General features: G+C 42.8%; 2 protein-coding genes and 1 long non-coding RNA gene across 3 annotated transcripts in view; 2 read left to right on the plus strand and 1 right to left on the minus strand.

The window, feature by feature from the left end:
• The window catches only part of col4a1 (collagen, type IV, alpha 1), a 33,565-nt gene that overhangs the window by 1,956 nt on the left and 18,154 nt on the right, over positions 1-13,455 (minus strand). The window contains exons 2-46 of the mRNA XM_074694623.1: positions 12,725-12,778; positions 10,649-10,738; positions 10,480-10,524; positions 10,310-10,354; positions 10,101-10,163; positions 9,933-9,986; positions 9,695-9,721; positions 8,968-9,042; positions 8,797-8,859; positions 8,603-8,638; positions 8,477-8,515; positions 8,191-8,280; positions 8,066-8,101; positions 7,897-7,956; positions 7,751-7,786; positions 7,613-7,657; positions 7,476-7,508; positions 7,193-7,253; positions 7,069-7,104; positions 6,834-6,980; positions 6,567-6,650; positions 6,396-6,479; positions 6,079-6,149; positions 5,766-5,957; positions 5,476-5,644; positions 5,242-5,334; positions 4,988-5,092; positions 4,775-4,872; positions 4,494-4,644; positions 4,061-4,174; positions 3,801-3,968; positions 3,357-3,446; positions 3,097-3,249; positions 2,910-3,008; positions 2,648-2,737; positions 2,367-2,506; positions 2,081-2,207; positions 1,892-1,972; positions 1,612-1,710; positions 1,443-1,493; positions 1,174-1,359; positions 946-1,079; positions 643-715; positions 385-456; positions 28-156 (exon numbers count right to left, since the gene is read on the minus strand). Of these exons, the coding sequence (XP_074550724.1) occupies positions 28-156; positions 385-456; positions 643-715; positions 946-1,079; positions 1,174-1,359; positions 1,443-1,493; positions 1,612-1,710; positions 1,892-1,972; positions 2,081-2,207; positions 2,367-2,506; positions 2,648-2,737; positions 2,910-3,008; positions 3,097-3,249; positions 3,357-3,446; positions 3,801-3,968; positions 4,061-4,174; positions 4,494-4,644; positions 4,775-4,872; positions 4,988-5,092; positions 5,242-5,334; positions 5,476-5,644; positions 5,766-5,957; positions 6,079-6,149; positions 6,396-6,479; positions 6,567-6,650; positions 6,834-6,980; positions 7,069-7,104; positions 7,193-7,253; positions 7,476-7,508; positions 7,613-7,657; positions 7,751-7,786; positions 7,897-7,956; positions 8,066-8,101; positions 8,191-8,280; positions 8,477-8,515; positions 8,603-8,638; positions 8,797-8,859; positions 8,968-9,042; positions 9,695-9,721; positions 9,933-9,986; positions 10,101-10,163; positions 10,310-10,354; positions 10,480-10,524; positions 10,649-10,738; positions 12,725-12,778 (3,988 nt within the window). The remainder of the gene's footprint in view (positions 1-27; positions 157-384; positions 457-642; positions 716-945; positions 1,080-1,173; positions 1,360-1,442; positions 1,494-1,611; positions 1,711-1,891; positions 1,973-2,080; positions 2,208-2,366; positions 2,507-2,647; positions 2,738-2,909; positions 3,009-3,096; positions 3,250-3,356; positions 3,447-3,800; positions 3,969-4,060; positions 4,175-4,493; positions 4,645-4,774; positions 4,873-4,987; positions 5,093-5,241; positions 5,335-5,475; positions 5,645-5,765; positions 5,958-6,078; positions 6,150-6,395; positions 6,480-6,566; positions 6,651-6,833; positions 6,981-7,068; positions 7,105-7,192; positions 7,254-7,475; positions 7,509-7,612; positions 7,658-7,750; positions 7,787-7,896; positions 7,957-8,065; positions 8,102-8,190; positions 8,281-8,476; positions 8,516-8,602; positions 8,639-8,796; positions 8,860-8,967; positions 9,043-9,694; positions 9,722-9,932; positions 9,987-10,100; positions 10,164-10,309; positions 10,355-10,479; positions 10,525-10,648; positions 10,739-12,724; positions 12,779-13,455) is intronic.
• Positions 4,640-6,715, plus strand: LOC141808206 (uncharacterized). Its single transcript, XR_012599897.1, has 3 exons — positions 4,640-5,346; positions 5,463-6,193; positions 6,411-6,715. It is a non-coding gene; the product is annotated as an uncharacterized LOC141808206 (long non-coding RNA).
• Positions 12,231-13,455, plus strand: part of col4a2 (collagen, type IV, alpha 2) — a 63,832-nt gene continuing 62,607 nt past the window's right edge. The window contains exon 1 of the mRNA XM_074694621.1: positions 12,231-12,347. The gene's annotated coding sequence lies outside the window, so the exon portion shown is untranslated. The remainder of the gene's footprint in view (positions 12,348-13,455) is intronic.

Genomic DNA, 13,455 nt, shown 5'->3' on the forward strand with positions numbered 1-13,455 from the left:
GATGCAGTTTTTGAAGCAAACCATCACCTTGCTGTCCTTTTAGTCCAGGGAAGCCAGAGGGCCCCTGGGGTCCTGGTAAGCCTTGAGTTCCTGGAAACCCTAAGTCTCCTTTGATGAAGATGGAGGGTCCAGGGGGTCCAGGTGGGCCTTCATTACCTGAGATACACAAGATCATTTTAGAGGTTTGTGTGCATACAGCCTTGCAGCCCTCTCATGTTGTATTATCGCTTTTATCCATGCTATCAAGGAAACCTTGCACAAGCAGTCAACTTACAATTATTTCAAATACTCATGGGCAAATGATTCAACAGTTTAGAGAACTTAACCAAGAATCTCACTATGCAGTCTTTTCAAAGGAACATTACAAAGAACAAATAAATTTACCCTTTTCTCCTGGGAATCCTCGGTCTCCATATTCTCCTTTGAATCCAGTGTCTCCAGGTATACCCTTTGGACCTAAAGTTGGAGTTTGAGAGTATTTTTGTTTGAAATGAACTGAACTGCCATTCATCTATGCATGTTCTTGTGCAAACACACACACACACACACACACACACACACACACACACACACACACACACACACACACACACACACACACACACACACACACACACACACAGTCTACAAAATTGTACTCACCTGGGAAGCCATGGACACCCTGCAACCCTGTCTCACCCTTCTGTCCATCAATACCTGGAAGGCCTTGCTGGCCCTGCAAGACAACCACACACATCCAGTTACCCGAGGTACCCATTTACAGAGCTTAGGCCCAACAGGAATGTAGCCTAATTTTACATTTGTTTGGGGACTATGCATGGAAAGTAACCTTTTGGCTAACTCTGGCATTTTTACGGACATTTTTAAGGCATCATTGCTGTAAATTAGATAAATCCGAATACAAAGCAAAAGGTCTAAGTCTCAATTGAAAGCCTCTTTACATACTGGAAGTCCTGGAGTTCCTGGATCACCCTTGTGTCCCGTCTCTCCCAGAAAGCCAGGGCTACCCTGGTTTCCTTTCTCTCCTTTCAGGCCATCTCTGCCTGGCACACCTGAGGGTCCCGGTGCTCCTTGGGATCCTGTGTGCCAAATACAAGAAGCGTTTTTGATTCTTCATGAAAATTCTTTGACCCTGGAGTTTTAAAAATGCTGGCATGCTGTGTATTCATTCACCTGCTTCTCCAGGCTGCCCTGTTTCTCCCCGCTCTCCCTTTGGCCCTTCCAGAGTTAAACCTGGAAGCCCCCTCTCTCCTGTCTCACCCTGGGGTCCCTGGTAGCCAGGGAGTCCCTTGTCGCCTTTGATACCAGGAACACCTGGATGACCTGGAGTTCCAGGGAAGCCAGGACTGCCTTTGTCACCTGGAGAAGTTAATAGGAAACCAGATGAGGACGCTTGATTCCAGTGACTAGATGATTACATGTTTCAAGAAAGAAGGTCTGACCTTTGCCACCAACAACACCAGGGAGCCCAGGAAAACCTCGGCCAGGGATACCTATAGAGGACAAAGTTTAGAAAAAAAGAAACATTTTTTATTTTTTTTCCCCAGTTTTCTGTAATGTTCTGAATGCTTTTGTATTGGTTTGTGATTTCCAGGTTGATAGTTTCTTGACCTGGCTCTCCTCTCTCCCCAGAGGATCCAGGGATGCCATCCACTCCGGGTTCTCCCTTCTCTCCTGCAGGACCAGTAGGTCCCTGTAAGCCACCCTCACCTGAAAAAGACACAATTCTATGTTTTAGTGAATGATGGCTTAGGCCCAGCTTTGCTTTTATTTGTTGATTTCTTTGATGGTTGAGTCCTGCAGCAGGTGTTGGAATTCTTTCTGTTCCTGATTTAATAAAGGCAGGTGTGAGAACTTGTCCACCTGCCCATATAACAAATCTGTTACTCACCAGGTCGACCATCACGACCAGGTTCTCCTGGTGACCCTGGCAGTCCAGGTGTGCCCTTCTCACCAGGTCGACCTGACTGACCTGCACAACACAACAAACAGCACGATGAGGACTCAAAAGAAGTATCAGAACCTACACCTGTACCTAGTGTAGCTGAAAAATTGAAAGAATATCAGACTGATATCTGACCTGGATATCCAACGCTTCCTTTGTCTCCCTTGGAGCCCTGTAGTCCTGGTTTTCCAGGCATACCCTCATGACCCCTCTGACCTTTTTCTCCAGCAGATCCTGGAAATCCAGGCTGGCCTGTTTCACCCTGTCAGAAAAAAGAAGAGGAGAGGTATGATAATTGACAGGGTGGGGTCACAACAGAGGGTTTTTGCAGTACAGAAAAATAAACAACATAAAACTCATTTAGCTTAGTTGTCTTTTAGATCATTATGGTATGTTTTCCTTGTTGCAGCTGGTGAATTACCTTTACTCCTGGAGTTCCTGGGAAGCCAATACCTGGCTCACCAGCTAATCCCGTGTCTCCTTTCTGTCCATCTGTGCCTCTGAATCCGGGATGTCCTGGTGTACCTATGTCTCCTTTACTACCCTTTGGACCATGAGGACCTGTGTAAGCACATGTGCAAGCATTAGAAGACACTCAGCAGACGTAAAATATCAACACCACTATCCTTACTGAAGTAAATGATGGTCACACTGACACACTGATTGGTGCATGGTTTTTGGGATGAAATGTGCATGTCTCACCAGGAATTCCCATCTCTCCCACACCACCTTTTGGTCCAGGGGGTCCCATACTGCCTGGCTCTCCAGGAACACCAGGATCTCCTTTATCACCTGACACACATCAGACAGAGAAGATAAATCCATCTTTTCCCGCCTATGCTTCTTTTAAATGCTCAATTGAGATACAGACAACATTAGATAAACCATTTAAGTAAACCACTTGTCGGTGTGGTTCAAACATCCTGTACATTTTTAATGTGTTTAATGCTGCTCTGTTGTCTACCTGGATGTCCAGGTAATCCAGGTTCTCCATCTTTTCCTGGCATACCAGGATCTCCGGGAATTCCTTGGTAGCCTTTCTGTCCAGTGTGTCCAGGATCCCCTGACAGAAAAAGAAAATTACCCCGATGAAGATATTTTATTATGTGAGGGTAAATATGCCAAAAAGAATGATATTTGTTGTTTCATACCTCTTTCTCCTGAGTCTCCCTTCTCCCCCTTCATGTGCTCCATGTCAACTTTGGTCATATTCCCAGGTGGACCCTGAAGACCTGGCTCTCCCCTTTCTCCCTTATCTCCAACTTTTCCTTTGTCACCTCTTGGTCCAGGTACACCAGGATCACCTGTGATTTGAGAGGAAAAGGAATGCAGGTGTAGTAGTGAAGGGTTTTTGTATTAACAATTTAAAACAGAAACTTGATTAAACCCTTTACAATTTGGCCTTTCTCACCTCTCTGACCAGGAGATCCAGGTAAACCAGATACTCCTGGAAATCCTGGTACTCCTGGTGTCCCGATAACCCCCATTTCACCTTTGGGACCTGGCAAACAAAAACAAAAATAAAATGAAATACTGCAATCAAGAAAAAAATACTGCAAAAAAAATTAGAAAATAAACAACTTAATAGATGCACTGAGTTTATCACTGGTGCCATTAAAGTTCTTGCAAAAGTAAGAACTCGGTGGTGCAAAGTTGTGAAGTTAATGATGCACATACTTCATAGCAATGCAGCTTTTGATACTACATATATAAAATCATAATGTCAGTTTATTGAGACTGTTATTTTAATTTGTGCAAGTCCAAAACAAGACTTATAAGGAATCCAACCACACAACCACAAGAAGTTTCAGTCTGAGTTTTTCTCATAAAGGTTTCTGCTGTTTTTGTCTCTCACCTTGTTTTCCAATGGGTCCGTCTCTTCCTGGTAAGCCTTGCAGCCCCGGCAGTCCTTTAGCTCCTATCTCTCCAGGGAATCCAGGAGCTCCCTTTTCTCCCTGAGGCCCTGGCATGTCCAGACCAGGAGGACCTGGGTAACCCTTGTCTCCCTTTTCACCCTGTCGTCCTGTTTAATATGACAAACATGTTGTGTAACATGTCAGAATTTTTGTAGCATGTACAAAAGAATCTATGTTTGGTAACTAAGGCTGAACTTACCAAAAGGACCAGGCTCTCCAGGTGGTCCTTGTGGTCCAGGAGAACCAGGTGAGCCTGTACCTGGAGGTCCTGTTGATCCAGTGAGTCCAGCTGGCCCTGGGGGTCCAACTTCACCTAATTCAAAGAGAGGAAAGAAAAGTAATGATGCACTTCATCACAAGGTCAAAGCTACTACAAACCTCACTTGACAAAACTGCTCCACAATCACAGTGTTCCCTTTAAAAATGTGTTAGCCTCAATGCTAACCTCCTTCTCACTGGTGCAACACATGCACCATCATCATCATCATCACCACCACTAGTCTGTGCAGACGATATAAGGACAAGACAGATACTTCATGATGTCCGACATGTTCTACTGAAGACTGGACTAGACAGAGTGTTGAGGCATTAGCAAGTGTGTGTGTGTCTGTGTGTTGTGTGTTGTGAAGTACCCTTAATTCCCTGAGCGCCCGGAGGTCCAGTCTGGCCCTCTCGTCCAGGAATACCGGGTAATCCGATGTTTCCCTTCTCTCCTGGGAAGCCAGTAACTCCTGGTTGACCCTGAGAACCTTTTTGGCCTGGAAGACCTCGTCCTGGTTCGCCCTGCATGGGGGAGACAATAACTTTCATCAAACAGACTTAGAAACTCTAGATATGGTGAATTTAGACAGCTATCCCAGTTTAGGATCTGTCTGTTTGCCAGAAGATGACCACTTCTGATTGAAGCATGTACCTTTTGTCCAGGGAAACCAGGTTTTCCAGTCTGACCATCTTGTCCTGGTCTTCCGGGCTCTCCTGATGGTCCTGGACCCCCTGGTACACCTCTGGCACCTAGAAACACAACATTTTATATTAAATATGTCATTTTTTGCACTCTTTTCTGTAAGTAAAATGTGTGTTGCATACCTATGGAGAAGAGAGTTATGGTCAACACTGGGTATCTCACCTTTGGCTCCAGTTGGACCAGGAAATCCAATACCAGGAGGTCCTTGGTCACCTTTAATACCTGGGAAACCTGGCTGCCCTTGTTCTCCAGGAAGCCCTGTATCACCTGAAGCAGATAACATGATGCACACAACATTACTCTTATTTTAATTGAAGAAAGGCGAGACTGTGCTCGCAGATTTACTCCCATATTCACATTTTGAATGATGTTGTTGCTTCACAGTGTGGCAAAAAGCAGACGCTGATGTCCCTCACCTTGGATTCCAGATCTACCAGGTTCTCCCTTTGGTCCAGGTTCTCCCTGCGGTCCAGGAGTGCTCACACCTTGACCTGGTTCTCCTTTAATGCCTGTTGGAAATGGTATATTATCAATGAATAAACGTACATCAGTGCATATGTTTTTTTGTCTTTTTAGTTTCAGATCTTCTCACAGCTTTGTGTATCTCCATTTCATATCTTTTGTACTCTGGCTGAAGATCGTAGTCATACCAGGTGTTCCTGGGACGCCAGGAAGTCCAGGTCTGCCTTGACTGCCCTTCTCTCCAGCAACTCCTGGTCTACCAAAACCTGGAACTCCAGGTGGACCCCTCTCCCCAGGAAGCCCCCCACGCCCAGGATCCCCGTCAAATCCGCGCTCGCCCTTGATGCCTTCTTTGGCCTCAAATTCAAATTAGAGAGTGGGACATTTAATAAATTGAATGGTGGTGAATGCTTCTCTCTATTGTCAGTGTCAATCATTATCAGTTCAAAATTACGAAACTTGGGAGTGACACACTTACAGGTTCTCCTTTGAGGCCGGGTAAACCTGGAGCACCATCCCTCCCTGGTTGTCCATCCAATCCTGGCCGACCTGGTGAGCCAGATACACCAGGTAGACCTTTGTCTCCCTTCAGACCAGGAGCGATAAAAATGTCCCCTGGCTCACCAACAGCACCAGGAGCTCCCATCAGCCCGGGGGAGCCATCAGTACCCTGCACACAGAGGAAAACAATGTGTTGGCAGTGAAGAAAATATTCAGTTTCAATCAATGGTATATAAAAAAAAACATTCGCACAGATTTGTCTAACATAACTCAGAGGTTATTCTACTCACAGGTCTCCCAGAACCTCCAGGATAGCCAGCTCGACCCTTCTCTCCCTTACTGCCAATTGGTCCAGGAGGTCCTGCAGGGTGGAAATGGACAAGAGTCATCACAGAGGAATCACAGGTACACAGGAAAGGTGATTCACCAGCTGGTTGTGTTTGGTGAACAACAGAAGTCATTTTCTTTTCTGTGTCCTTTTCTTTTTTCTTTAGATATGAAATCCATATCACAGTGGAATCCATAAGAAAACAAATCATTGATCATATTTCTAATACAGTCCTGTTTGAAACACTGCAGATGTGTATTACCTGCTGCATTCACCTACCTCTCTCTCCTTTAGGACCCTCAGCACCAGGTAATCCGATTGGGCCGAAACCCTCACACTGAAAACAGGTATCACCTTTGTCACCTGAAATAAAGGAATATTTTAAAAGTTATTAAAATTATAAAGAGATAAAGATGTATTAATCCTGTGGTTATTTTTAGAGTTACTCACCTTTTTGTCCCAGTTCTCCTTGTAAACCTGGAGGTCCAGGTGGGCCACGATCCCCTTTCTCAATGTCGCATTGAGTAGAGTCAACTGTGTTGCCATAATATAAGACACACACACACACACACACACACACACACACACACACACACACACACACACACACACACACACACACACACAGATAAATGAAAATGAAGTTATTACATTCATTATTACACTGAATAAATTATTGATTTGTTTTTTTCCCTAATTTTTGGAAATAAACCTTACGTGGTAGTCCAGGGGGTCCAGGGAGCCCAGGGTCTCCTGGCTGACCTGGAGGTCCTGGAAGAGATTCTCCCTCTATGCCCCTGTCTCCTTTCTCTCCAATGCTTCCTTTCTGACCCGTCTCACCACGAGGCCCTTCGATGTGTCGCCCTGGAGAATAAAACAGGTGAGCTACTTTGTTTTGTTCTGTATGCGTGACACCTGCTGCCTGTGCTGTGATGACACTGTGTCGTGTTACCTGGTAGACCGGGCTCTCCCTGAGGACCAGGATAACCTGTAGATTACACAAAAACAAAAAGAAGTGGTCAGAAAGGAAAGTGGTTTGAGGTAGCTTTCCATCATGTATTTTGATTTTACTGCACCTCTTTCTCCTTGTTGGCCAGGAGGACCAGGAGGGCCAGGAGGACCAGGTTGACCATCCCCCTAAAATGAAACCATTACACGTTTTGATACAACGATCACAGACAGTTTTCAATCAGCCTCAGCGCTCGTGCGTCTCAGGCAAATAAAATCAAACCTAATAAACTGAGGAATGGATTTAGATTGCGATATAAACTTATAGATAGTTTGATTTATCTTCTCAGAAACACTGAAAGTCAGTGTTTTTTTTAATCTAAAGTCTATAGGTGAAGAGAAATCTCTTACATGACCAGGTGGGCCTGCCTCTCCTTTTTCACCCTGAAACAGAGGCAAAGTATTTAGTGTTTTTGAAGATTATAATGTTACTAAGAATAAAATGTGCTCGAAATATGTGCAGGGGGAATCAAAGGTGCACTAGTTACCTGGGAGCCAATGTAGCCAGGTATCCCAGGAGAGCCTTTTTCTCCCTTTTAAAGAAATGTTTCAAAAACTTAAGCAACGTATAATTAAGTAAAAAAACAAAGTAGGGAGTGTTGGAGTAATAAAACAGTAAATGTTACCTTAAGTCCATATTCTCCATCTTTACCAGGCTTACCCTAAAATAGCAAAGAGAGGTTTTAAAATCATCTTATAAGTGGACACATTTAAGTGAATTCATGAACTCCTTTTTGTAATTATGCCATTATAACATCATTTGCAGACTTACAGGAGGTCCAGGTGGGCCCATTTCACCCTTGATACCTCGTTCATATGGAATGCACAAGCCCTGCAAAATAAAATCAGGCATCTCAAATAATTTCTGTCAGGACAAATAGTAAAGATAAGCACATTTTGTTTAGTGAAATAAAAGTCAAAGCCTCAAACTCAATACGTACTTTATCTCCCCTGTCTCCTTTCTCTCCTTTGTCTCCCTATATGCAAAAAAACACAAATATTTCACTGATAAACACAAGTTTATAGTGCTGCTTCTTTATTAGTGTCTGAAAGACTTAGTATGTACTGGTAGTCCAGGGACGTGCACTGTGGTGACTCCTTCAACCCCCTGTGGGGGTCCAGGTGGGCCAGGGGGGCCACGGAATCCTCTCTCGCCCTGCGGGGAGATGGCAAAAATATCACATTATTTTACATCCATTTGTTAATTACAGACCGAAATTAAGTATGTGGGGGATTAAGATTACTTTAGAAAGACTAAAAAATGTAAAGTATTTGGCATAGAATGCTTTAACAACATATAGCGATAAGCAGGAGCCTTTTTATACAGTAACATAAAATATAAAACTTCTTACCTTGTCTCCTTTCTCACTGACAAAGGCCAGCCGGTCACCCTGCAGAGGTTAAAAATACAAAGTCATCAGTCTTTGCAGGTTGATATAGTTACAGCTGTACATGTCTTAAGTTTTGTATTGTCCCACCTTCTCTCCAGGGGGTCCAGGTGGGCCAGGATCACCCTGTAAAACAGAAATTTAGACACACTGATGACAGCAGAACTAATTAACATCTTTTACAGCTCAAATGACTTTTTTTAAGTGATTATCATGTTTATTTAATTTTATTTTGTCCATGTTCATTAGTTGCCTAAATTTTCAGTCACTGTAGGAAAACTCACTTTGGCTCCCTGATAGCCACGAGGTCCAGGTGGTCCAGTGGGCCCAGGAAGTCCGTTTGATCCCTAAGAGGTAAAGTTGAGCGAGCAGAGAAACTCTGATTATAGATTCTAAGACACGTGTTTGCATGCTTCTCAGAAGACACATTAACACCCATGGAAAACAAAACATACAGGTAATCCAGGTATGCCAGGGAAGCCTCTGTCTCCTTTGAGGGGAATAATCCCGATCACGCCACCAGGGTCACCCTGTTAGAGACAAAACACAGAAATAGTTTGTCAGCACTTATGTTGCATCAAACTTACTGATGAGGAAACGAGTGACTGTATATAACAGTGAGTGTAGCATCCTGGTCTGAAAAAAGAAGCCAATACAGAGGTGTATTAAATATGCATTCTACCAAATGGCCAGCAGGTGGCAGCATCACTGTTAGCCAGGTCAGTATAAACTAGATACAAAATTTTTGTACTTCTCATTTGATGTTTACCAACAACAATGAAGGGTTTGCTTTAGCTTGTGTCTCCAACAGGCTACTAAAATGATGATCTTGAATGCCTTGGTCAGCATTAAGTCATTCTTAAATGTACTACTGGCTCACCTGTTCCCTTTCAGGTAGATCTAAATCAATCAAATCTTATTTATGGACATTAAAACCATCATCCTGTTTAACATCACAGGTAAATCTCTTAGGGATGTACCTTGTTAACAATTCTGGCACTATGTGGTGAATGTTCTGCTTCTCTTCAGTTCAATCGTACTTTTGAAATACGTTGTCATATATTTTTTACAATATATAGGGTAAATTAAATCTTGTAATAGAAAGTGCATCTATTCTGACATCATTTAAATAAATATGGCATGTTCAGTATGTTAGAAAAGGCTTCATCAATTTCAGCTCACCTTCATCCCTTGGACTCCAGGGATGCCCTACAAAGAGAGGAGAATGTTAGCCATGAATATAGCACAGTTTATATGATCAAAGTAGTGTTGTGTTTAAACTTCAACAGTTATTTACAGCATTTGTGTCTCATATAACTATACTGAATGGAGTAAGCCAATGAGGTAAAAAAAAAAAAAAAATTCAGTTTTGATGATTTGTTTTAACACAATGGTGGTGTTGTGTGTGCTTTTTTCTTACAGGAGGTCCTTGAATGCCATGAAAACCAGGGGCGCCATCTCTTCCTCTTTCTCCCTGAAACAAACATAAACACGGTCTTAAAGCACAAACACTACGTGAAATGTGTCCATGCATATCACGAGTAGAGACCTCATAGAACAAACTGGCTCTGCTAAAACATAGGCTCACCTTGGTGCCATTGCATCCTGGGATACCTGGCTGACCTGGTGGACCATCGTTTCCGTTGATACCCTAAAAGTTGGTTCACACAGAAAGACAATTTAGGTTTAAAAACAATCAAACTCCCTTATATTTCCGATTGGAAAGAATTATTGATATGGACTGTATTTATTTTACATGAAACAGGAAGTAAGATTACCACACTTAATCAGACTTACTGGAAGTCCTGGATTTCCTGGGAAGCCTGGTAGACCAGGAGGACCCTGCAAGATAACAGATACATCACCATTTCCCTCTCACAGCAATAACAAAGTAGTACTATTTATTATATATACTTTCATCTTACTTAATCATGATGTAATGTTTGTCATGGCAGTTTTTTACTTACCCGAGCTCCTTTTATCCCAGGAGCCCCAGATTCACCCAAATCTCCCTAAAAGAGACGGATCAGTTAAGATTAATTAAGTGTGTTTGTGTGCCATGTTTTTCATTACCTGAGGGCATGGAAGAAGATGACCATACCACAGGTTTGGGGTTAAGAGTGAGAGTTGACTCACCTTGAAGCCCATTGGCCCTGGTGGCCCCTCAGGTCCCTGCATCCCTGGAAATCCCATGTTACCTTGAAGACCAGGAAACCCGCGCTCACCCTGTAAACCATAAACCATCAGGATGATGACACAAGGCATGAGTTTGACCTCCAAAGAAAAGGTAATGTTTAACAGGAGAAGGATGTGATGAAACTATAATGAAGTCTTAAACTTAAATACATAATATATTTTAAGGCAAGCAAATGCATTCAAAGACAAATTTGATCCATTTTGGAGGATGAAACTTAATCAAAGAGCTTTATAAGATGTGACAATCACAAAATAGTTCTTCAAAGGAAAAAAACAAATGAAGGAAGAGAAAATCACATGTTAACAATGATATTAAAGGCATTGATATCCGTATTATTTATTACTTCTGTCTGTTTTAAGGGTTGCCACACTGGATGGCCTTCCTGACCAAACCCTCCACCTGTTTCTGGGCTTGGGACCAGCACTAGCAAGTACATCACACTGGCTTGTAGCCCCCTAGTGGCTGTATGGAAGCATTACTAACTTTCAAATAAATCTTGAATTAAATTCAAAGTTTGCAAACTGTGATCATTGGTTAACAAATTGGGACCAGTCGAGCAAAATCTACCAAGCAGCTGAAACTTTCTATTCATTTGTTTTCATCACATGAGATTAAGTCTTTGAAAATGTAATTTACTGTGATATTTATCAGATAGGTTAGAACATTCTCCACATCTTTTTATCTACGAGAGACTTAAGGAATTATTGTTCTCAATATAGTTTTTTTATTATACTCCCGAAACAATAGCACAAATGTCAGCTCTTTTTTCAGCAAATCTTAACCTCTGACCGCTGCTGTTACCTGTGTTTCATACACAGTATGTTATTTGCACTTTCTGCCACCAGATGGCAGCATTGTTTTATGAAGTGGAGTCGTGCTCCAGTAATCTTTCAACTCTTTGAGAGCTGCCAAACCCTGAGAGAGTGATGTGAGAAGCTTAGCAGCAGACTAAATGAAACCATACTGAACATTGTTTGGGTTCCTGACCACAGAACACCTGACTCCCATCACTCAAGAGAAACTCTTGAATCATGGGAATCTTCAGCCGGTTATCATGACAACTCTTGTTGTTTGACGTCAGGAAGTGATATCACTGGAATTAAAGCTCACAGGAGATTTTACAGAAGGCTGTTGGGTTTTTTTCTGCAACTTCCCAAACACAAAGAGGCTTTGAATCCACAGTGGATTTGGCTGGGCTCCATTGAACACAGTCAGTACATCTGTTGTTGTCGGGTAGGCTCAACATTTGGCTACTGTTGCAGTTAAAATGAGCCGTAAAAGGCCAGACTGTTGCACTTAGAGGAGAGATAACACACTTTGGAGGTCTGATAGAACACATGTACACTTGCACAGCAGGAGTGAAGATGAAAAGTTAACCCTCAGCGCTGACTCAGAAATTTCTCAAGTTGTGAAAATAATCTTCTCATAATTCTTTGCCAAAATGGAAGAAAAAAAAACACTATTAGAATTTTTTTTCCTTTCAAGCAAATCCGTTCACTTCTCCCAAATTTTATCTTGCAGAGAATGAGAAGAAGAAATTTCCTCTTTTGCTGCAGAGATCCAGGCTTGACTACCCTTCAGGAAGGCTGGAAAAACTTCAGGAGTATTAAAGCCAAATGCCAACTTTTCAAGTCTCAGGTCAGTGATTAACACTCGTGCTGGAGTGCTGACAGGTCAGTGGCTGATATCCAGCTCATGTCTAGTGTCTCCACCACATGTACATTTGTATCTCTGAGCAGCCTGTCTGATGGGAACAGGGCCTTCAGCCCAGCTGTAAGGACATGCTCTAATTCAATCTGATCTCTGTTCCTGGTCTCTGCTCCGTGACTGAGCCTCATCCTCTGCTCCTCCATCCATCCAGGCTCAAGTCTATCCCACTGAGCTGACCCCATTACACAGAATATAGAGCACACTGTGGCCTGCTGTGAACTTAAAAAAATGAACTTTACAAGATGTAAATATGGAGGCCTGAAGAGGAATTGGTCGACAGAAATGAAATCAGTACAAAATCTCACCTTTGCTCCTTTCACGCCACTGCAGTCACATTTTCCACATGATGGCCCACAGCCCTGAGGAAGAAGAGAAATTAAGGGTTAAACAATCCATCATGTGTCACTCTAAACATTTAAAAAGAGCATATTGTGTGGCAGGTAAGTAAACTAAACTGTGCAACAGACACCGGCAGGTCGTGTGATATCATCCATCGCACGTGTTCGGTGAATAAACCTCCTCATTCTTTTACAGCATGTTAAGGCCCTGCCTCTGACAGATGGCTCAGAGATATCCCACTGACACCCTAAATCATCATAGTGAGCTTCAGACAGATTCCTGCAGAGTTTTCATGCTGATTCATTGCACAGATGAGTATTTATAGGTGAAAACTGATGAACAAATCCAGATAGAGTCAACAGATGAATCACCAGCTTTCTGTACATTGCAGCATCTTGAGCATACATTAGCAAACGTCCTTTCAACATGTCATGAATGTAGACTGTAAAAAATATGGACATAGTCTCTGCGACATCACCTGTCTGTTCCTGAAACAGCGAAATGAGGTCAATCGGTGGGCACAGCCATATTGGATATGTGGCGGGCTTTGAGCTCCTTTTCTAAGAGCTATAGGGCGTCCATCAGTCACATGAGCTGAGCTGTGTCTCTGATTGGACAAACTTGTGATCTTAAAGTCTTCTTAACCTAAACTGTATATAGAATGGACAGCGTGGCTCCGCCATTTACCACTGTACAG

The sequence above is a fragment of the Halichoeres trimaculatus genome, unplaced genomic scaffold (genome assembly GCF_033239565.1).
Source record: "Halichoeres trimaculatus isolate MK-OKI-2021-1 unplaced genomic scaffold, fHalTri1.1 fHalTri1_scaffold_19, whole genome shotgun sequence".
In the NCBI taxonomy this organism is placed as follows: domain Eukaryota; kingdom Metazoa; phylum Chordata; class Actinopteri; order Labriformes; family Labridae; genus Halichoeres; species Halichoeres trimaculatus.